Genomic DNA, 21,911 nt, shown 5'->3' on the forward strand with positions numbered 1-21,911 from the left:
AACATGTAAAGCATATTCAAATCAAAATTGAAAAATAAAATCAAACATATAAAACATTTTCAAGGATGTAAAACCCACAATCTCTTTTTACCTAAATTGCATTACTTCAAGTAGATAATGTGATGTAAAACATATTGCATTCCTGATTGTACGAGCCACCTTTGTACCAAGTCCCTTAAGGAAGACCCAAAAGTCCATGTTATGGTCTTAAATTCTTAATTCTCACACAAAAAAAATAATGATTTTAAGAAGATATTTTAGTAGGATGAATGAATGAACAACATTTGCAAATAGGGGGTTCTCAGAGCTTTGGTGAGCAAGCAAAGCAAGCGAAATATCTTCTTAAAAGGCAATTAAAATTAAAAAATCATTATTTTTTGTGTTGAGAATTAAGAATTTAAGACCCTAACATGGACTTTTGGGATTGCCTTGAAGGGGCAAGATCGGGGGTCTAGGGGCAGAGCCCCCGTCCCAACCGCTAGGTTCAATAAAGAACAAAAAAGCATAAAAATTTAAAAAGGTGCACACCTGGGCTGAGGCGCAAGCCGCACCAGGCATGCGCCTTTTGATAGTGTTGAACCTAGGACCTAGGCAAGGTGCATAACCTAAAATCCTAGGATATATATTTTTTATTTTAAAAAACCCATCGCTAGGCAACTAGGCAACTAGGCAACAAGGCACTCCCCTATCGCCTAGCTTACCTTAGCACCTTGAAAACTATGTTGAGAAATGCTTTAGCCTCTTAATTGATAGCATAAGACTTAGGCACTTAGCCCCTATTTGGGATCTGTGAGACCACACAACAAGTGGCAAAAAAAGCACTTATTCATGTTTGGCGAAAAAAGGAGCGAACCTAACCCTGGATTGATCCTCAACCCAACCCACCCAAGTTACACCCTTCTCATTACCCAAAGTTTGTCCTAGTTATTGGACTAGACACAAACCTAACCCTTCAGCACTTTGTTACATGAAATAGCCGCTTTTGGATTCAAATTCTCCATCTGTTTTACTGTTTATGATGCATATAAATACCTCATTAATGGGATAAGTGATACCTCTTTAGTGTTTATTAGATAAATGAAAACCCAAACAATTCCATTTAAATTCCCTTGTTTATCATAAATACTTAACCCCAATATGACTTCTAAAAACAACCATTTAAGTTGCTTGATACTAAAGTTTGTAATGTATGAAAATTGCTAAATTAGTGCATCAAATGACATATTAATGATCACAAATAAAAATGTATCGCCAAGGCTTATAACCATCCAAAATTTCAAAACCAAGACAAGAACTAACCAACTTTCTCGACTCTTATCCTTGGCCTCTTTTTCATATTTCTGGATCGTTCGATCATCAACCTGACCACTAAGGAAGAGTATCTGACCTCCAATGGTTGACTTTCCTGCATCTGCAACCCACATGAAACATATTCAATAACAAACAAAAACAATGAATTGAAGCCAATAGATCTCGTAATTCATAAGGACACAAGCAACATTACACAACTTCATAGTTTTAATTGAAAATATCCTAATCAGAACACTAGCTTCCATATAGCAACCAATTCAGTCATGGTTTAACACCCAACATAAACTTAAAACTGATAACATGATTACAGTAAAAGGGTATCACAACCAAATGGTGGTCCAATACCAAATGGAGAAAGCAACCTAAGCTGGTATAATGAAGCAAAGATGATAGCTGGGTAGAAAAGATCTTTTAACAACAACTAAAGGGGAGGCCACATGTGATGCACATGGCTGATTTTTAAGTGACAATATTTAGTTATGAAGCTTTAGTTATGAAGCTCCATTGGTGGCACATGAATCAAATTCATATGCACTTGGCACTTGCAGCATCTTTGAACAAGGTGGATGCAACCCCTCTCCATCATACAAGGAGTAATATCCTAGGAAGGGTAAGGCAGAAGAAAACGAGGAGGGAGGGACTGGTGGGATGCAGAGAGTAGTCAAGGATTCTGGTGTGGCTTCTGTTCATGTTGACCTTATTCCAAACAAAGATACGTTTGATGAAGACGGTGAGAACTCTTTGGTTGCTGAAGTGGTAGTTAGAAAGCTAGGTGTAGATTTAGGGTGTAGGAGGAAAAAACTCAAAAAATCCAAGTCTGATGCTTTAGTGGAATATTTGAAAGAAAAAAAAATATCAAGAGCCTCAAACAAAACCCATTAGTGCATGTTACAAAAGTTTTCCGTGACTGAAAGATGGTCTTTTGGGGGCAGGCCCAACTAACAAATTTAAAAAACTGTACAAAAGAAAAGGGATTAAATCCAAAGGCCCAAGACTTGACTCCTTCCGAGGAAGTTTAGAAGGTGCAATTTTTTGGATATTCCTCAAAGGAGTCCTGATATACCGTTGAATATTCCTCAGAGGGTTAAAGTGGGGGCTTGGAAGAAAAGAAGAAAGAGGATAAAGAGGTGGAGGTGAGGTCGGCAAGTCTTTGGGTCTATTCTCTTGGGCGGTGAGGCTTTTGCGAGAAGAGCTCTTGAGGAGTAGAAGAAGAGGAGGGAAGAGTCTTAAGAAGACCAGAGTTGGGGGAAGTGGGAGAAATTTGGAATGAGGAAGGAAGACTATTTTGATGAGGCATGAGCTTGTTTGCTTAGGCGTTGTCTCTGGGGCAATCTGAGTTGCTGTTAAGAAGGGTTTCGTAATGTGTTTTCCGGTGGCCTTGCTGCCCTTCTTGTCGTTTAGTTGAGTATGCTTGCTTTGCAATTGTTGGATGATTGTTGCAAGAAGAGCTTTTAAGGAGTATGAGAAGAGGAGGGAAGAGAGTCTTAAGAAGACCAGAATTGGGGAAGGGGGAGAAATTTGGAATGAGGAAGGAAGATTATTTTGATGAAAAGGTCTGAGCTTGTTTGCTTAGGTGTTGTCTCTGGGGCGATCTGAGTAGCTGTTAAGAAGGGTCTCTCTTTTTTCGATCAGTAAAAAGATTGTATATCAATAGTCGCAAGAAATAAACAATACAAGCCTCCCACGGAGAGGTACGAGATGCTACCTCTCACTTAGACTTTAGAAAAGACAGAGAAAAAACAGAAATCAATTACAACTGAGCACAATACAAGCTATCCCTGTTTACCCCTTGTTTAGCTAACCTATCTGCTATAGCATTAGCTGTTCTCCTAACCCAATTTATTCTCATGTACCTGTTCCTGGTTAGCCATTTAAATTTCTTCATCTCACCCCTGTAACACCAAATTATCGAGTATGGATCTTTCAACCAATCAATTACCAGCTTTGAATCCCCTTCAATCTCTAAATTTGTCACACCCAGTTCATATGCAATCTGTACCCCTTCCATGACAGCAAGCAGTTCTGCCCTCATAGAGTCCCCTGATCCCACAGGACCGGAGAAAAGAGCTATAACGTTTACTTCCTTGTTTCTCAACACCTCTCCTACACCTGAAGGGCCTGGATTACCTTGGCTACTCCCATGAAAGTTTAATTTCACGAAGTCTTTGATAGGCCCCAATTAACCTTTCGTATATGCCAAGAAGAGGAAAAGCCAACAATCAGTTAAGGGGGGGGGAATAATTGAACAATTAATCACATGAGGGCAATTATAGCTGGAAGGAATAAGAAGAGTCTTGGGGCATTTATAGCTATGTCAATTATGAAAAAAGAAGAGTTTTTGGGCATTTATAACTAGGCAAGCTGGGCATTTATAAAGGGAGTCAGTTATGCTATCAGAAGAGTATAAGAAGGGGCTTTGGGGGATAGGGGGGTATGTTTTCTTTGAGTAAAGAATATTGTGTGTGTTTGGGAGAGCCTGCGGTCTATCGAAGAACCGACCAACTATTAATGTTTTCTGCTGAATGAATACTAGTTTCTTTTGTTGATGTTCGAGTGTGTGAACACTGCTATAAGTTTGTGAACTGCGTGTCAAATTTCTGGGTCATATCAGTGGTATCAGAGCACGTCTTTCCTCGGCCATGGTGACAGCTAAGGAAGTGGCATCGCAGGTGGAGGGTTTCGAAGAACGCCTGTCTTCTCTGCATTCTGGATTTCGTTTGGAGATGGATGGCTTACGCAATGAGTTTCAGCGACTCGATCTAGATAAGGTAGTTGCTGGACTTTCGAAGATCTCGTCCCTGGAGAACTCGGTACAATCTCTGGAAAGAGGCGTTCAAGATCTGGTGAGACGTTTTGATTTGTTGCTTCAACAACAGGCTTATTCAGCTCCTTTGTCTACAAATGGCATTGCTCCTCCTTTAGTTGCATCGAGTCGTGCGGCTGACAAAGGGAAAAGTGCAACTTTCCCAACGTCTTCTTTAATGTCAGTCCCGGAACATACTTCTGATTCACTTCCTCGGAAGTTGGAGTTACCTATCTTTGATGGGGAAATTCCTGACGGCTGGATTTTTCGCGTGGAGCGCTATTTTGAGATTAATGGCTTGTTTCCGACGGAGCGTCTGCAAGCTGTAGTTGTCTGTTTAGAGGGCGATGCATTGGCATGGTATTACTGGGAAGATGGTCGGCGACCTTTTCGTAGTTGGACAGAATTCAAAGAGCTCCTCCTTGAACGTTTTCAATCGACTCAGGAGGGTAATTTATAGGAGCAGCTCTTCTCGTTACATCAGTCTTCTACTGTTAAGGAATATCGTCGCCAATTTGAGGTGCTCTCTGCTCCCTTACAAGACTTGCCTGTAATCATTCCAAATAAGAGCAAGTGTTTTTGGCTGATAGAAAATTCCAGTTATTGGGATGACTCAGAGTCCCGATGTAGGGATTATAATGAGCACTTGGCAGCACTGACATCAGCCAAGGAACTAAGTTTTGTAGGAAAACTCTGCACTAATACAGCAAGAGGCTGCTGGGTTAGAGGAAGAGGCTTCAATTCTACAAGTGGTTTTAGTTGGAAGTGGTCTGACAATGCAACACATTGGAATGAGTCCATCTCCCCTAGGGCACCATTTCACTCCAATGGCTCCAATTCATCATGCAAAGGCACTAATCTAATCAATACATGTACCTCGGTGACTAATGGCCAGCCAACCCTTGTGGGTGGGAGATGCAACAACTCTCATGAGTTCATCTGTATGCTTGATATAGAGAACAAATGCTACCACCTGCGCCGCCACAAGGAGTATCTTATCATCCTTGCAACTGTTAGTGGGATGATCCTTTGCACAACTTTGGTTGTTGTAATTTAGTTGCTTGCATACAGGAGCAAGAGGCGCAAAAGGTCTCGCAAAGCATCTAATCCATCAACATCTGCATCAGTTAACCCATCATGGAAAGTCTTCAGCAATGAGGAACTGAGGCCAATTACAAAGAATTTCAGTGAAGGTAAACGTCTCGTTGGAAATGCCAAGACTGGTGGCACATATAGTGGGATTTTACCTGATGGAACAAGGGTAGCAGCCAAGAGATTGAAAAGGTCTAGCTTTCAAAGAAAGAAGGAATTTTATTCAAAGACTGTAAGAGTTGCAAAGCTCCATTATCCTGCTGCCGTGTGCGATGTGCATCCATCCACTATGCCTGGAGTTATTGGTTGGAAGTGCTTATTCATTGGCAGGACCTGCCTGATTTTGAAGATTCTTGGGAGCCTTTTGACGTACTTCGAGACCAGTTTCCTCATTTTAACCTTGAGGACAAGGTTAGACTTTGGGCAGCAGGTAATGATAGGCCCCAATTAACTTTACGTATATGCCAGGAAGAGGAAAGGCCAACAATCAGCTAAGGGGGGCAAATAATTGAACAATTAATCACATGAGGGCAATTATAGCTGGAGGGAATAAGAAGAATCTTGGGGCATTTATAGCTATGTCAGTTATGAAAAAAGAAGAGTTTTGGGGCATTTATAACTAGGCCAGCTGGGCATTTATAGAGGGAGTCAGTTATGCTATCAGAAGAGTATAAGAAGGGGCTTTGGGGGATAGGGGGGTATGTTTTCTTTGAGTAAAGAATATTGTGAGTGTTTGGGAGAGTCGGCGGTCTCTCGAAGAACCGACCAACTATTAATGTTTTCTGCTGAATGAATACTAATTTCTTTTGTTGATGTTCGAGTGTGTGAACACTGCTGTAAGTCTGTGAACTGCGTGTCAAATTTCTGGGTCATATCAGTCTTCAGCTAGAAGTGTCCACAGAACCTTCTCTTTTACTCTTGAGGAGGAACTTTTTGCCACTGCCTTCCAATTTCTCCATAAACCATCAAAGGACCAATGAGAGAAAGAATCCAGGGTACTAAGCTAATATATCACCTCTTTACTTCTCTCCTTTCCTGAGAAGATTCTATTGTTTCTTTCTTCCCACAAAGTCCAAATTATTGCTGCTCCAGCACTTCTCCACATGATCCTTCTCTCTTTTTAGGCCAAATGAAGGTAGAAGGGTCAAAAAGCTTATGTACCTCCATTTGCAAAGCCCACCTGCAACAATATAAAGAGGAAAGCCATTACCAAATATCTGCAGAGAAAGGACAGGAAATTAGTAAGTGGGAACAGTTCCACTTGCTTTGCGATTTCCACATTAAGAAGGGTTTCTTAATGTGTTCTCCGGTGGCCTTGCTGCCCTTGTTGTCGTTTAGTTGAGCAAGCTTGCTTTGCAACTGTTGGGTGGTGATATCTTAGCACCTTCTTGGTTGTTCTTGGTTTTTCTTTAACAAATTTTTTTTCTTTTATTATCAAAAATAATATCCTAGGCAAAGCCTTTTTGTGGCAAGCCTGTAACCATTCATGTCTAGACTTTGGTTCCTTCCTATCCTTTTCTGCTAGAGGTAGGACTGTCAATGGACTGGATATTGGCCCAACCCAGTCTGGTCCAACATGAGTCTATTAGACTATTACAGATGAACCAGGTGCAATCAAATCAGACTAATATCTGGACTGGTCCAATTTAATGTTTTATTGGACCATCCAACCTATTCAAAACTCCAAATTGCTTCTAATTCAGATTGCATCCAATCCAAACCTAGTCCACTGACACCCCTACTCTTATCTTCTGTCTATAGACCAGATATTGGCTCAACCCAACCAAGGATTAAAATATTGATATGCACCGATACCCATTTTGGCAATGTTCTAAAAACCGTAATCATATCGTAAATCGTAGAGAAAATTGAATTGAATTGAATCGTGAATTGTATCGTAAATCGTAAGATTATTTCTATTTTTTTAAACTTGTAAAAAAATAAAATATTGGATATGGTAAAAGGCAAAATATATATAGAAAAGAGATTCTACCCTATTTTTAATCCATACTTACCATGTATGCACTTAAATCAATAGTATTTACCACTTATACAATAGAAGTCTAGGATGATATAATCAAGTTTGACTTGAAACTTGAAAGTCAAATAATCTAATACAATGACTCTTTATCCTATATATGATGGAAAATAAACTCAATATATTGTTTAAATAAAGTAAATAAGTCAATTTCTAGTAGCGTCTTTATAACAAGTCACCTTTGCCAAAACTAAATATTAACAAACTAAAATGACAAAGTAGAGAACTAATTCTTAATTAATTTGATTCGAATCACAAGACTTGTAGCAAGTCGTAAGATTTATGATTCAAATCGTAGGACTCAAACAATAATCGTAAGATTTTTTGCAGAAAAGGATTCAGACATAAGATTCAAATCAGACCCTTGGGATTCATGATTCAAATTGTGAATCATATCATAAATGGTAAGACTTACAGTCCATGGGTATTAATCCCCTGACTGTGAAAATGGCATCAACACCACTGATCAAGAAAGGAATGGCATCAACTAGGCCACAGCAGAATAGAACAAAATAGAAGCAGAAGAGGTGTTGGATTGGGAGTCATTGAAGCAACAAGATCCAGAGTCTAGGATTGGTAGATGATTGATGTCCATCATAGGAGAGTTGAAGCAGTTGCAGATGAAAAAAAATGTTTTGGATTCTGGTGGCTCGCATCTTGTTATATGTGTGGTGCAAGCAGACACTTTTGGCGATAGGAAGTGCATGTGGATGATTATTGATTCAAAAACAGACTAATGAGATAAACTTCAGGCTACAAGTTGAGACTCAAACCATAGTTCCATCTTTTATTGATTTGTCTTTTGTGTGTGTGTGTGTGTGTGTGGCAGGGGGGGGGGAGTATATGAAACTAGACTGATGACCAAAGGTGAAGATCCTAACGTAATAGAGGAATTGACAGTTGACACAATGGATTTAGATTGATCATGGTGGACTTTCAAGTATTACTAGAGAAAGATGAGCTAGAAGAGAAGACAATGTATCGTGCATGGAGTTGGCACACAAAGTCAGGAGAAAAGGTTGAAGAGTGGGTTTACACTCTTCTGGTATTGCAAATATGAGCTTTGATGATGTGGCAATTATGGTATAGAGAAGTGGAGCAGTCAGCAATCAGATATAAATTATTTAAATATTAAATGCTTCTATAAAGCCAAGAGGGGGAAAAATGTGTTTTCATTTACAGGAGTTTATCTATTTTCTCGAATTGAAAATGTGACAATGATGGGAGGTGGTGATATAAATGGGGATAAACATCGTATAGAGAACTAGTGGGAGCGTCAATAGGCAAAAGAAAGCATTTAGAAAGGGTTTGAAGGGCAGTTTCAAGAGTGACTCGTCAGGCATCCATCCAATTAAATCTGGTGGAACATATGAGGTTTTTGAAGAATCCAATGAAGATGAATACAAGGAGATTTAGGGGTGTGAGAGAGAAATCAAAATTGTGTGTGGTCTATTTCTTCTTCGGGCTCCTTCTCTTGCACTACATTTTTCAAGTCTTTCTACCATCTTGTTCCTTCAATCCAGGATTTTCAAATCAGATCCATTTGGGCAGGGCCTATTCCACCTAAAATTAGGGCCTTGTGTTGGGAAGTGTGCCACTAGAAGATTAACTCATACTGAAACTTGGAAAAGCAACACTATGGCTGAAAGGCTCTGTCAATGGAGCAACTTATTCAGTGAAAAGGATTGGTTGGAAGAGTCATCTGGTGCTAACAAGGAACAGTTATGAAGCTGAACTGAGATGTACAAGGAAAGGCTGGTTTGTCACAGTTACATAGGTCTTTGCGGATCGAAAGAAGTAGATGGTATGTATTCAGGAAGGAAACGAGGGTGAAGGTTGGAAGAGATTCGCAGGTAAGTTACAAGATTACCTGTTTATTATTGAAAAAGGCAAGATGGTAAGGCAATCTTCTGCAGCAGATGATAAAGAGATGTTTGGCATGACGGAAACGAAGACTAAAGAAATGAGAATAGTTATTCAAAGTCTTTAAAGAAACAAGGAAAATGAACAACCATAGAAGGTATGTTCCAGCCCTTCTTCTTATGGAGCAAAAGCAGGGACTCCTCTTCTTTTTCTTTTTCTGGAACAAAAACAGGGGCTCTGCCCCTTCTTTTCTTCTGGAGCAATAACAGAGGCTCAGCTCCACCCCTGGAACAAAAAAACAGGGTCTCCGCCCCTTCTTTTTCTTTTTTTTTTTTTGAACAAAAATAGGGGCTCCACCCCTTCTCCATCACTTCTGAGGTTTTTATTCATGTTTTCTTTCATTTTTCTATGACAAGAACAGGGGCTCCACCCTTTCTTTTACTCGTATTTCTACAACAAAAACAAGCACTCAGCTCTTGGTTGTTCTGTCCTTTTTCGAACATTAAATGACACCTAGGCAACTAAGCACTCCCTTGTCGCGTAGGTTCACCTTGGTGCCTTGAAAACTATCCTCTCTCTCCAATGGTTAATGTTGAGGTGATGCTCTCTCACCAGGCCTCGCAATCTCTCTCCATCTTATTTTTGTTTTTTGATGGATTTTCTTTATTATCAAGAAAAGGCTACAGCTACTCCACAACTATCTTTACTAATATGAAACACAATATCCCTTAAATTCAAAAAGGTACAGAAAGGAGCATATCAAGGTAATAAAACATTCAAACAAGATATTATAGAAGGACAAGTCCAAAAGTTGAAAGAAAATAAGAACTAAAAATGCTAATAAAAGAATAAGAATTAGCGACAAACCACCTAAACAGGAATTACATAATTAATTGCCAAGTCAAAAAAAAAAAAAGCACAAGAAGAAATCTAACATAAATAAAACTAAGTGGTAATTTTCCTGCACGGTTGGATAACTTCTAATTTTATGTCAACTAGTGGAATTCACAAACCACAACTGTGCCACCCAAAATAATGTAAGAAGAAAGTAGTATGATAAATGAAATTCAAAATGTACCAGATGCACCACATCCACGACAAGACAACTCGATGCAGTAAGAAACCTAAAAGCTAAGCTAATCAAAAAAACATTAAATATTTTATGGATATAGCCCCCAAACTCATGATGGCTTACCAACATGACCAATAAATACAACATTTAGGTGCCGCTTCTTGTTTTCATCATTTTCATCTGGTTCCTCGACATTTTCTGGAGCTGGAGCAGCTATCTCCTTATCTTTCACTGAAATCTCAACAGAATGCACAATAAAGTGATCAATGAAAAATATCAAAAACAATCATAATAACCCATTAATGTGCTCAATTATAAGGAAGAAAGAAAAAACATGATATTGCACCTTTTGGCTCTTTCTGCAATGGCTCAGTATTTGCCTGGACCTCATCCTTGCTGTCTGAAACCAGCAATAAAATAGAGAAGTTTAGAGGATGTGCTTCTGTATTGGCATCGGATGGTAGTATGGTACATACTCTATGGTACTTGCTAGCATTGAGGAATAGAGATAAAAGCTATGAACTATTACACTGGCAACATTACATTCTCACTTCAGTATTATAGCAAGCCAAAATAGGATATGGCAGTCAATACCTTTTTATTCTGTGACCAACAAAAATGTACTGTATTAATATCAAAAGCAAAGCATACATAAAAAGACCCAATTTAGAGATCCAAACCAGGGCAATACCCTATTTCTATATAAAATGTACAGAAGAAAACACCTGCACACTAAAATGAGATTCTCGTACCAAGTCATCCCTGAAACCCCACCCCCTCTAGTAAGCTCATCAGTAATTAAGCTGCTCAATGTCAACTGATAACTTTGAAATGATCTTCTTACAGCACTACTGATGCAGGAGCTGAAGAGTCAAAATTGGAATTTAATGATTTTCTGTATTTTTTGGACAGTAGGGGTATTTTTGCCATTTTGCAATTTTCTGTGGGGTCCAATGGTAGGGTTTATTTTGTCTAGTTATAGTTTGTTTTTGTTTAAAATTTCAGAGTCATTGCATAAATAGGATTAGGGTTATTGAGTCTTCTTTGAATTGAAGTAGGATATGACAACTTAGTTTGAGTCCTACCAGAATTATTGAGTCTAACAGTTTGACTCCTAAGACTATAATGAGATTAACAGTTTGACTCCTAGGATTATTATGAGTCTAGAATCTATAAATATGTATGGACGTTTTACACAAAGGCAATGAAGTTTATTGAGTATTCTTCAGCTTATGCTAGCTATGGTGAATGATTCCCATGCCTTAGAGTGATTCTAGGCACCCTGTGAGTGATTCCAGGTATTTTCTTTCTTCTTTCTCTCCCTATTACCTCTCTTATTCCTTCAAGAAACCATTACAGCCATAAAATTCTGATCCAAGAAGACCATTCACATTCTCTAAGGACTAGAACTGAGCTGGTCCTACATCAACTACATATGTTGTTTTGTAGCTAGCAAAAGAATTAAGACGGAGAAGAAAAAAAGAAGCATAAGTGTATTATATACACATGCTAACATAAGAATGAATGAAGAGCAAAATCATAACAAGCAAAACATAAATCCTTCTAAAGATATGACTAGCATACCTGACCAGACTATTTACATGCCCAGACATTACGGAAATGGCTGCTCAGTTATATAAACCTCAACAGAACAGTGTAAGTAGATCAATTGAGCAAGAGATATATACATTTAATTTTTTATTCTATGTCCCAAGCCAGCCAGCTAATTTTAAGCAGTGAGGTTGGAGAAAATGCTCTAATTCATCGATGAAACCTTATTTTTCCGTGTTTCTATTGAGGAGCATCTATAATATAATCTCAGATGGTTTCATTTGGCCTCCAGAATAAGGGTCAACGTGCAAAAAAGTGAGATACGGGTTGTAGGATAAATATCCGATGTGGGAATCTTGGAAGATACACTTGGGTGTAGTGTAGAGAAGTTGCTATCGAAGTATTTGGGTTGTAACTCTTTGTGCTAGGTGTTTTATCCAGAAGCATTTGGGATTAATTGCTAGAATGCTTTAGTAGAAGGTTGGCCTCTTGAAAATTCAGGTACCTAACAAAAGGGGCAAATTAGTATTCATGAAGAGTGCATAGCCTCTTAGCAACTTATTAGTCTTTCTTTCTTTTGCCTGTTGACATGGCCAAGCAATTGGAAAAGAGAGCTTTTCCATGGAAGGGATGGAAAGAAGAATTCAATTTTCACCTTGTCGGTTGGAAGAACATCTGTAGTCTGTACCCCTTAAGAAGGGAGATCTAGAGGTAAGAAATTAGACTATTAGAGAACCTTCAACATGGTGTTTGCTAGAAAAGTTGCATTGGAGGGAATAATGAAGAACCAGACAGTCCGTTGAGGCAAATAATAGCAACGAAATATGACACAACTGAGCTCGATTGGACACCAAGGAGAAACATTTCTTACTACCAGTGTGCTATAAACAAGGTATAAGATTGGTCAGGGCAATCAAATTAGATTTTGGCAGGACAAACAGTGTGATGAACAACTATTAATGAAAACTTATTGATAAAAAAAATATTAGTGTAAACTTTCCCATCTCTGCTTTTGGTGGCATAAAACAGGGAGGCATTAACCAAGTACTATTATGAAGCACTAAATGGAAATGTTATATGGAATCCCCAATTTAGAAGAACATTGAATGACTGAGAGGTGGAATCAATGGTAGAGCTATTGCAAAGAACTCATTAACTCAAACAGTTACACCAAAGGTGAGTCAAACATGTAAAAGGCATAGGGAGTGGGACAGGACAGGTATTTTTTTCTGTCAAAGCTTTCTTCACGAAGCTGGACCATCACACTAGAATCAACTTCCCCAGTCACATAATCTAGCAACCAGGAGCAAAAACTAAAGTGAAATTCCCAGTGTGGACTGTAACTCTAGAAAAGTGCCTAGTTGTTAATAGGTCAGTTGGGGCCTTTTTTTATGATAAATAAAAATTTTATTAAAAGAAAAAAGAGAATACAAGAAAGCAAGGTTCAAAATATCGATACGCCCGATGCGCTGGTAGAGGTGTATCAGTCAGTATTGAAAGCTTTTTTTTAGTTTTTTTTTTTCAAATTCGGTTCAGAGGGTCTGGTTTAAGGTCCATTCACCCCCTGAACCGGTCAAAATCCTGAAACACCCCCTGGAGGGGCGTATCGGGAAGCCCCTAATACGACACGTATCGAAATTTCAAACCTTGCAAGAAAGGTGATAAAAATCACCCAAGAGAAGTAAAAAAACCTCCTACGACAACACACCAAACCCATCCTGCCAACACTAAAACAAAACACACCAAGAATGTAAAACTATGATGGAGATGGAAAAACCATCTATTTTTACATTGCCATTTTACGGCAAAACTGTATCATGTAATCTTAGATGGCTTTTGGGTGGAGAAGCTACTTTTCAGCTCAGCTTCAATTACTCCTTTTTTATGAATGATAACAAATTTATTAATTCAGAAGCAGATTTAGAGTGAGTTCATACAACATCCCGGGGAGAGGCGCGAGCTGCAGCCCCTCCTTGAATCATACAAGTAAACTAGGAAAGAAAAGCAAGAATCACAACTGAGCCCAAAACAATTCTTCCCTGTTTACCCCTTGCTTAGCTAACACATCTGACAAAGTATTTGCTGATCTCCCCACCCACTGTACAGTGACCAACATATTCCTTGTCAACCAACTAAATTTCTTCATTTCATTCTTGTAACGCCCCACATAGCCTCTTTAGGATTTTTCAACCAACCCACCACCACTTTGGAATCCCCCTCGATTGTTAGGTGTTGTACCCCCAGCTGGTTTGCAAATTGCAACCCTTGTACAACAGCTAAAAGTTCTACCGTGATGGAGTCCCCAATTCCCAAGGGACTTGAGTATAGCAACAAAATCTCTCCCTTTTCATTTCTCAAAGCACCCCCAATTCCGGATAATCCTGGCTACTTCCATCAAAGTTCAACTTCAGTGAGCCTTCGGATGGAAGAGACCAACTTGTAATTGATTTGTCCTTTAGAGATGAACACCTCGCTACTGTTGACCAATTTCTCCAAAGATCATTAAAGGAGAATTGATGAAAGATTTCCAAGATCTTCAACCAAGGTATTGCCCTATTTAACACACAGACTTTAAATTCCTAACTGCTCCTTTCCTTTTTTTGAAAAATTCTAATATTCCTTTCCTCCCAAAGAGTCCAAATAAAGGCAGCACGAGCACATCTCCACATAATTCTCCCTATTGTTGTAGGCCAATAAAAGGTAGAATGGTTGAAGAGCATGTGAACTTCTGCTAGTAGACTCCAACTACTCCCAAACAACGAAAGTAGCCAAGCCCAAAAGGTCTGCAGAAAAAGGAGAAGATATTAATAAGTGGTAACAATCCTCACCGTGAGCTCTATAGAGGATACACCAATTAGGAGAAATACAGAGGAAAGGTCTTCTCTTTTGTAGGTTATCTAGAGTGTTTACTTTCCCATGGAATACTTGCCAACAAAACGCAATAATTTTTTGGGGAACTGGCCTGCACCAAATTTCTTTTGACAGAAAGGGTTGGTGAGTAGAAAGTTGAGAGATAGACTTGAAGAAAGAAGCACAAGTGAAGGTTCCATTGGGTCTAGGAGTCCATACCCTCTTATCTGGCTTGGAGGGATCCAAACAAACCTGATTAAGACAACCAAACAAAACAGAAAGAGATTCAATTTCATCATCCCTAAGTCCTCTATGAAACCCAAAATCCCAAGTAGGATCTAAGGGTTTTCCCAAAGGTGAGACAAATTTTGAGACCACCTCTTTTTTGAACAAAGAAACAAAAAATAGCAAAGGGAACAGATCCTTTAAAGGTGTGTCTCCTAACCAAATATCCTCCCAAAAATGAACAATGTTGCCAGAACAAACTTCATACCTGATAAAATTGAGGAATTGAGGAAGGGTGTTGTGAATGGCCTTCCAAGGTGCTGCTAGGTTAGCTTGCCTTGATACACCAGCATCCCATCCATTCTTTGACCTCCCATGAATGCTTCCCACCACCTCATGCCACAATCTCTCTCTTTCCAATGGCCATCGCCACAACCATTTCCCTAACAGAGCTTGATTTTTTCTAGTTACCCTCCCAAGTCCCAAACCCCCCTCTTCTTTACTTCTACACACAATTTCCCAATTAACCAAGTGATTCTTTTTTTCTTGTCCCGGCTCCCATAAGAAATCTCTCATCAACTTCTCCAATTTCCTAGCTTCCCTAAGTGGTATCCTAAAAACAAACAAAAAATAGGTAGGTAAGTTAGCCAAGGTAGCTCTTATTAGGGTAATTCTCCCTCCTAAAGAGACATAATTCCACTTCCATGAGGCTAATCTCTTCTCAAACTTTTCTATCACTGGGGTCCAAAATCTACTCTCCCTAGGATTTGCCCCTAAAGGAAGCCCTAAATATGACATAGGCCAAGCAGAGGTGGAACACTCAAGACACTCCGCAATAGCCTTGACCTCCCCTACCTCCAAATTTATACCCGCTATGTAGCTCTTTTCAAATTTATTATCAAATTAGAAATACTTTCAAATCCTTTGATTAGCTCCTTTAGGTTTGCTACATTTTCGCTAAAACCTCCTTCACAAAAGATCATTAGGTCATTTGCAAACTGAAGGTGGGTGACGGGGACTTGGTGTATCCCTATTCTCCAACCCCTAATGGCATCTTCACTGTCAGCCTTGGTAATGATCCTACTAATCACATCAGCTACTAAGGTAAAAAGAAAGGGTGAGAGTGGATCCCCTTGCCTGACACCCCTGCAAGCTGGAAAAAAGTCCCTCACCATACCATTTACCATAATAGAGTAGTGACATGTACTGATACACCCAAAAATCCAACTACACCACTTGTCCCCAAATCCACAGTTTCGCATAACCTCTAATAGAAACTTCCAATCCAACAAATCATAGGCCTTTTCAAGATCCAATTTACAAATGAAACCTCTCTTACTAGACTTTTTCATTTCCTCCACACACTCATTCACAATTAAGATCTGATCTGTTATTTGTCGCCCTTGAATGAAGGTCCCCTGAGTTTCACTAATGATAGAAGGGAGGACTGTTTTGATCCTCAACGAGAGCACTTTAGCCAGAATTTTATAGATGCTTGTCACCAGACTAATAGGCCTATAATCTTTTGGGTTGGCATCATTCTTCTTAGGTATCAAGGCCAAAAAGGTGGCATTAATTCCAGGGCTTATAATGTGATTGTCTACAAATTCCTTAAAGACTTCAACTAAATCCTCTTTCAACACCTCCCAACAATCTTGATAAAAACCCATTGTAAAGCTATCTGGACCTGGAGCCTTGGATCTATCCATTAGAAAGACAGCTTTCTTAATCTCTTCTTCCTCGAAATCCCTTTCCATCCACCTTGCCACTCCATCATCAATTCTTGGCCATTCCACCCCTTCCACGACTGCTCTCTCACTCAAAGACAGCTTTCAATTACTCTTTTCCCGATAAGCTGTATGCTTAGAGGCTTAAGCAAGAGGAAGAAAGCAGTTTGGAGTCTAACACCTTTAACTTATTTTTTGTGTAGCCTAAAAGAAATAACCAACTATTTGAACAACATATCTACAACATGAGAGGTGGTGATGGGGAGAATCAAAGACATGATCATGGCTTGTTGCTTACAAAGACTTCAAACAACTGCCATATAACTGATTTTTGACCATGATATCTTACTCATATGTTAATATCAAGCTATTTTGTTCAGCGCCTTGGTGTACATGGCAGTTAGATATGCAAGTGACCTTTTTTTAAATAACTATTCTGGATTTTATTAATGTGAATATTAAAGAGTACAGGGAGTAGTTCTATTTTCCTTAAAAGGTGGCTAGTCTATGTTAACCACCTCTTCTAGATTTTTTACATTCTCCCCCTGTCCTGCCCCCTTGGGTATTAGCCCCCCCAAATTAATAAGAATGCTATCTCAGTATCATGAAGTGCTGCAAAATGGTAGTCTCCCATTCAACAATAAAAAAGAGGTAATTTCCCACACAGAAGATTCTGTCCTCTAATTTCTCTTTCTTGATTTTGTATTGGGGGAATAAAGGAAAAAAAGAAAGTATTAACTTCAGGGAGAGAACCAAAAAAGTCCAGAACTCAGGTTGCCAGAAAACAAGCAGGGTAATAATATCCTTACAGATGAAAGCAGAATCCTTACCGGCTTACCCCAAAAAATAAAAATAGAACGATGACGTTAAATTCAAAATCATTGCAGTGATCAGGTTTAAACTATTTAAATTCAGCATGCATGGTCAAATTTTTCCAAGCTAACTCCAGCTAGTGCTTCCTACCTTCTTCCAGCTTATCAGGTTTTTCAACCTCTATTGCCTTAACCTCTTCTGGAAAAGCCACTTCATTACTATCTTCTGCACAAAAGCAATGTATTCACGGAGAGCATTAAAATGATGCAGAAATAAGCAAAATCTTCCCTCTCTTCACAGGGAAAAAACAACTGGGTCATCATTTTAGAATAATTACCTGAAGAATCCAATTGCAGTGACTGGATGCTTGATCGGATCTCTTCCTCGATATCTAGAACCAGGCAAATTAAAACAAACACAATTAAAGTAAAGGGAATTAAAGCAGTTAATTTGTCTCAAAATCCATAAACCAAAAATTTCAATGAAGCATCTAAATCCCTGTATATGACTTGATATAGCCAACAAACAATTTCAATGTACTCAATATTTGTTCAAATTGTAAGACATTGTCATCCCACTCCGACAGAATCCATCCTTTGTCTTCTTATCGAACAAACAACATGTTAATTGCACAACTCATTTGCATGTTACATCAATAGTAAAATAAAACAAAAATAAGATTCTGCGCTCAAAGATATTTAAAATTTACAAAAGAAAAAATACGATGTGAGAAACCTAAAAATCAGGAACCCAAATTCACAATATAATCAAACTGAGAATCAACCAATCAATCAAAATAAAGATTAAATAACATAAGCAAAAACTATAAGCAAACAAACAGATAACTAAATAAACAGGTATAAATCAATCGACTTGTAGAGTGACAAGAGAGAGAAAAGGGAAAAAAACAGTAGACAGTAGGAAACAGATAGAGAGAGGGGGGTTGGTGTCTTACCCATTGTTGAGAAATTGTCCTACAGCACTCTAGGGTTTCGCCTGCAAAGTGCACAAGACAGTGAGAGGAGAGAGAGGCCGAGGGGATCGGACAACGCGCAGCTGGTGAAACACAGCGGCGCCAAAACATGTATACCGGGGTATCACGCCTTGACGCCTTTTTCACATCTACTTGCGTGGACGGCTCAGATTTCAAAGTTCGCGTTGGATACCATCGATAATAATCTGCACGAATTTCCTTTGTCTCTATTCTAATTTCGAGGTGTTCTAACATTAACAAGTTGTTGACAAAGCTAGCGAGGATCCGTGCGGTGGACCGGAAAATTGATATCCATTAATTGTTAAAAGGGTAAATTTCTTAAAACTACCCTTATTGTTTAGTTAATTGATTAAGTTTATTCTTACTATTTTAAAATTAACACTACCTTTATGTTTCGGACAATTGATTAATTCTACCTCTTTTGTTAATATTCTTTAACAGAAAGGCAAAAAAGACTATTTTGCCTTTTATTCTTCTTTAAATTTTCAAAATAAAACAGAGAAAATCGGAAAGAAATCTTTTTTTTGTGATTTATTTAGGGTTCGAATAGAAAAATTGACGAGGTCAAAGTATCTATGACGAAAAAAAAACTAGAAAATAGAGCAAAAGAATTTTGATTTTTTGTTCCTCTGTTCGATTTAAAATCTAAGGTAGAAGTTCGATCCTTGAAAATTTCGGTCACTTGTGATTTTAAATAGAGAGCATAAATCTTGAAATCCTTGCCATTGTAACAGGAAAATTTGGATTAACACTATGGGAAACAGATGTCAGCAATTGTGCTACATAAAATAGGGATTTTGATATTCCATCACGACCAGAAAAGAAGAAGAAAGAAGCTTAGAGATCAAAGTTTATCAGTGGGTGAGTTGGAGATATGGGATCTGATGGAGGGCGATTTGGCCCGACCTCGTAGCATAGGGACACGTGTGCGTGACTTGTCTCAACGAACAGCTCAGCCTGACAGCACAACCGTGAACACTGGCCACTCGGCGGGTTAAGTGACTCGCCGGGGACTAACACCCGGCCAGCCTTGACTCCCGCCAAGTATGGGAGACCTCGAACTTCCCTCAGGGCCCGAGCTCCCCCTAAGAGGCCCCGAGCTCTCCCTTCCTAAGAAGGGAGCACCCCAGTTTTTGGCTAAGTGTCCCGAGGGAAAGACACCTCGGGGCACCACCGTTGAGACTCCTGTATAAACTTGCTTAAAGTTTGCCTCCAGTGCAGGCACCTCGGCACCTCGATGCAAGGCAAACCTGCCCTATGTGGTTCAGTGTACCATAACTCGGCAGGCTACAGGGGACCCGCCTTACATCCGTACTTGCCGAATCTAGTGGGTACGGCTCTGATCCCTCGCCAGGTGGCGTTCTGCTTGTCATCTCTGAAAAGCATGGCACGCCTAGCAAGTTCGTACCTTGCAATAGCAGACTGTAGCAGCAACATGCACCTGCCACACCTGCCTTGGCAATAACGGCTAGGGCAGTGGCGGTTATGCCAGATGTGACCGAGCTCTGATATAAAAGAACCCCAACCCTCACGAAGCAAAGGTATTGAAGCTTAAGCACTTTCAACACTCTTAATCTCTGTTCTTTCCTTGAGATTTCTCCAATTCTAAGTTAGCCATCAGAGTGTTCCACCGGGAGAACTCCCCGGAAACCCTTCTCCTTCCTCTCAGGTGTCGTCTGTTCCAACCAGAAGCCAAGTCACATCCGGCGAGGAGTGCCCAGATCATGCAGCATCATTTGGCGTCGTCTGTGGGAAACGCTTCAAAAAGCCTCCCTCTAACTTCTGTGAAACTTCCCTCTATTTAACTCATCATTTGGCACCACACGCTAGAACACCCCAGAGGAGCAACTTCAACTGCCCATCATTTGCATCGGGCAGTTCATCGTTCCCCTCTTTGATGACAGGGTCCCTAGCCTGAACATGCCTACGACGGTGGCACCCGTGACTGTTCCGCTGCCCCTTGCAGCCGGGACGACCTTCGCTGAACCCACCATGCCCCCTCCAGTGGCCGGTCAAGGTCAACTTGAAGACCTGATGCAGTGCATGCGGGCCATGCAAGTCTAGATGCAACAGTTTCAACAACTTCAGTTCCACCAGCAGCAAGTGTTGCACCAAGTATCCCAGTATCAGTACCAGCAACAATTCCCATCACACCCTCCCCGACACCTGGCTGCATAGCCAACTAAGCCTCATCATTGCAATAAACTCCCTTCTTGTCGGGGAGAGACTTCGGCATCATCTCATGGAAAGAAGGGAAGACTCTCCACCCCCGCCAAGCGGCCCATAGTCAGGTCGGGGGCTTCCCAGCCAGTTAGACCGGCATCACCTCAGCATTCGCAGTTCGAGCCTCTACTTGCAGAGAATAGGTGTTAGTCGCTGACCTGGAACAAAGTCCTTCTGTCCGTAGCTACCGACAGCCATCACTACCTCCCCCTACGCCCATCGAGCTCAACAATTGATGTGTGGCTCATTGTGACACTAGCAAGTGCACTAGCCGTTCAAGTAATAAAGTAGTGAGTGAAGTATCGTTCCCACGAGGATTTAGGAAAACTAAATCAGGTTAGAAGAATAAGCAGTAAATTTCAATCTCAGAATTCAACAACCTATCAATTTGGATCATTCGAATAAATCATAATTGAGCCTTGGTTTGGTGAAACCCCAAGGTCATGAGCAGCCTCTCTCAAGCGCATATTCATCCTATGCATGAGTGACAATTCTTCTATCTCTAACAATAATCTAATCCCCGTGCATGCATTTCTTCAAACACTTCTAAGGCATCAATTCAAAACTGAATTGATCACCAACTGAACTGTGCAAATTATCTCTAATCTTGCATCCAATTCAGTTTTTGAATAATAGATCTGAATTCCTAGAGTCTCTCTCAAGCACTCTAGGAATTCCAAGCTTTAGATCCATTCGGCCAATCTGAAAATTGCAGATCTGAATTCTCTTTCAAGCAATTCAGATCTTGCAATCTCAGATCTGATAATTCAGATATGAGTTTTGAATGTTAGTTGGCCGAATTAATCTACAATAACACCCTTATTCAAGAAACTCCAAGTACAATTCATGACCAATCGAATGAATAAAAAAGAAATAGATTGCTGAACTGAAATTTTACAAACTAAAATACATCAAGGAAGAATGGAAGAAGGAGAAAGAAAAAAAAATATAACAAAGAAACAGAATTCAAATTAAAGGATAATGAAACTACAATTGAATTATTACAAATGATCTTTGAATCACAAACCCCCAATTTTGAACTCACATTCTCTTCTAACTTGCTTGTCTTGAACTTCCTTCAGCCCTTCTTCTTTTTCTTCCTTGTGCCTAACCTTCTTCCCTTCTCTTCTCTCAAGGTGGCCGAACCTCTAAAAGTGGGAGAGCCTTCTTCTCAAGCAATTGAACACCTTTCTCACTTCCTAGAGGCCTCCTTATATAGTTTTTCAAGGGGGCTCTTGCCCCTTCTTGAAGCCTCTAAAATGGGGTGTATTACACCCATTTCTTGAACTTTCTAGAGCTCTCTTGAAAGCCTCCTAAGGGCTGCTATTTGGGCTGCACTTAGGCTCTCT

At 39.7% G+C, this 21,911-nt stretch overlaps 1 protein-coding gene across 2 annotated transcripts in view; it reads right to left on the reverse strand.

Annotated features, from left to right (window-relative positions):
• The window catches only part of LOC148874165 (Translation elongation factor EF1A/initiation factor IF2gamma family protein), a 78,559-nt gene extending 59,942 nt beyond the window's left edge, over positions 1–18,617 (reverse strand). Inside the window, exons 1-6 of one of the 2 annotated variants that reach the window (XM_088964961.1) lie at positions 18,301–18,617; positions 17,683–17,736; positions 17,496–17,570; positions 10,526–10,579; positions 10,303–10,410; positions 1,300–1,411 (exon numbers count right to left, since the gene is read on the reverse strand). In XM_088964961.1, the coding sequence (XP_088821087.1) occupies positions 1,300–1,411; positions 10,303–10,410; positions 10,526–10,579; positions 17,496–17,570; positions 17,683–17,736; positions 18,301–18,304 (407 nt within the window). In that variant the 5' untranslated portion in view covers positions 18,305–18,617. The remainder of the gene's footprint in view (positions 1–1,299; positions 1,412–10,302; positions 10,411–10,525; positions 10,580–17,495; positions 17,571–17,682; positions 17,737–18,300) is intronic. The other variant, XM_088964962.1, reaches the window with a different exon arrangement.
• Between the last annotated feature and the right edge of the window lie 3,294 nt (positions 18,618–21,911).

Source organism: Nelumbo lutea, chromosome 1, assembly GCF_056320005.1.
Source record: "Nelumbo lutea isolate HS-2025 chromosome 1, American lotus-T2T, whole genome shotgun sequence".
In the NCBI taxonomy this organism is placed as follows: Eukaryota; Viridiplantae; Streptophyta; class Magnoliopsida; order Proteales; family Nelumbonaceae; genus Nelumbo; species Nelumbo lutea.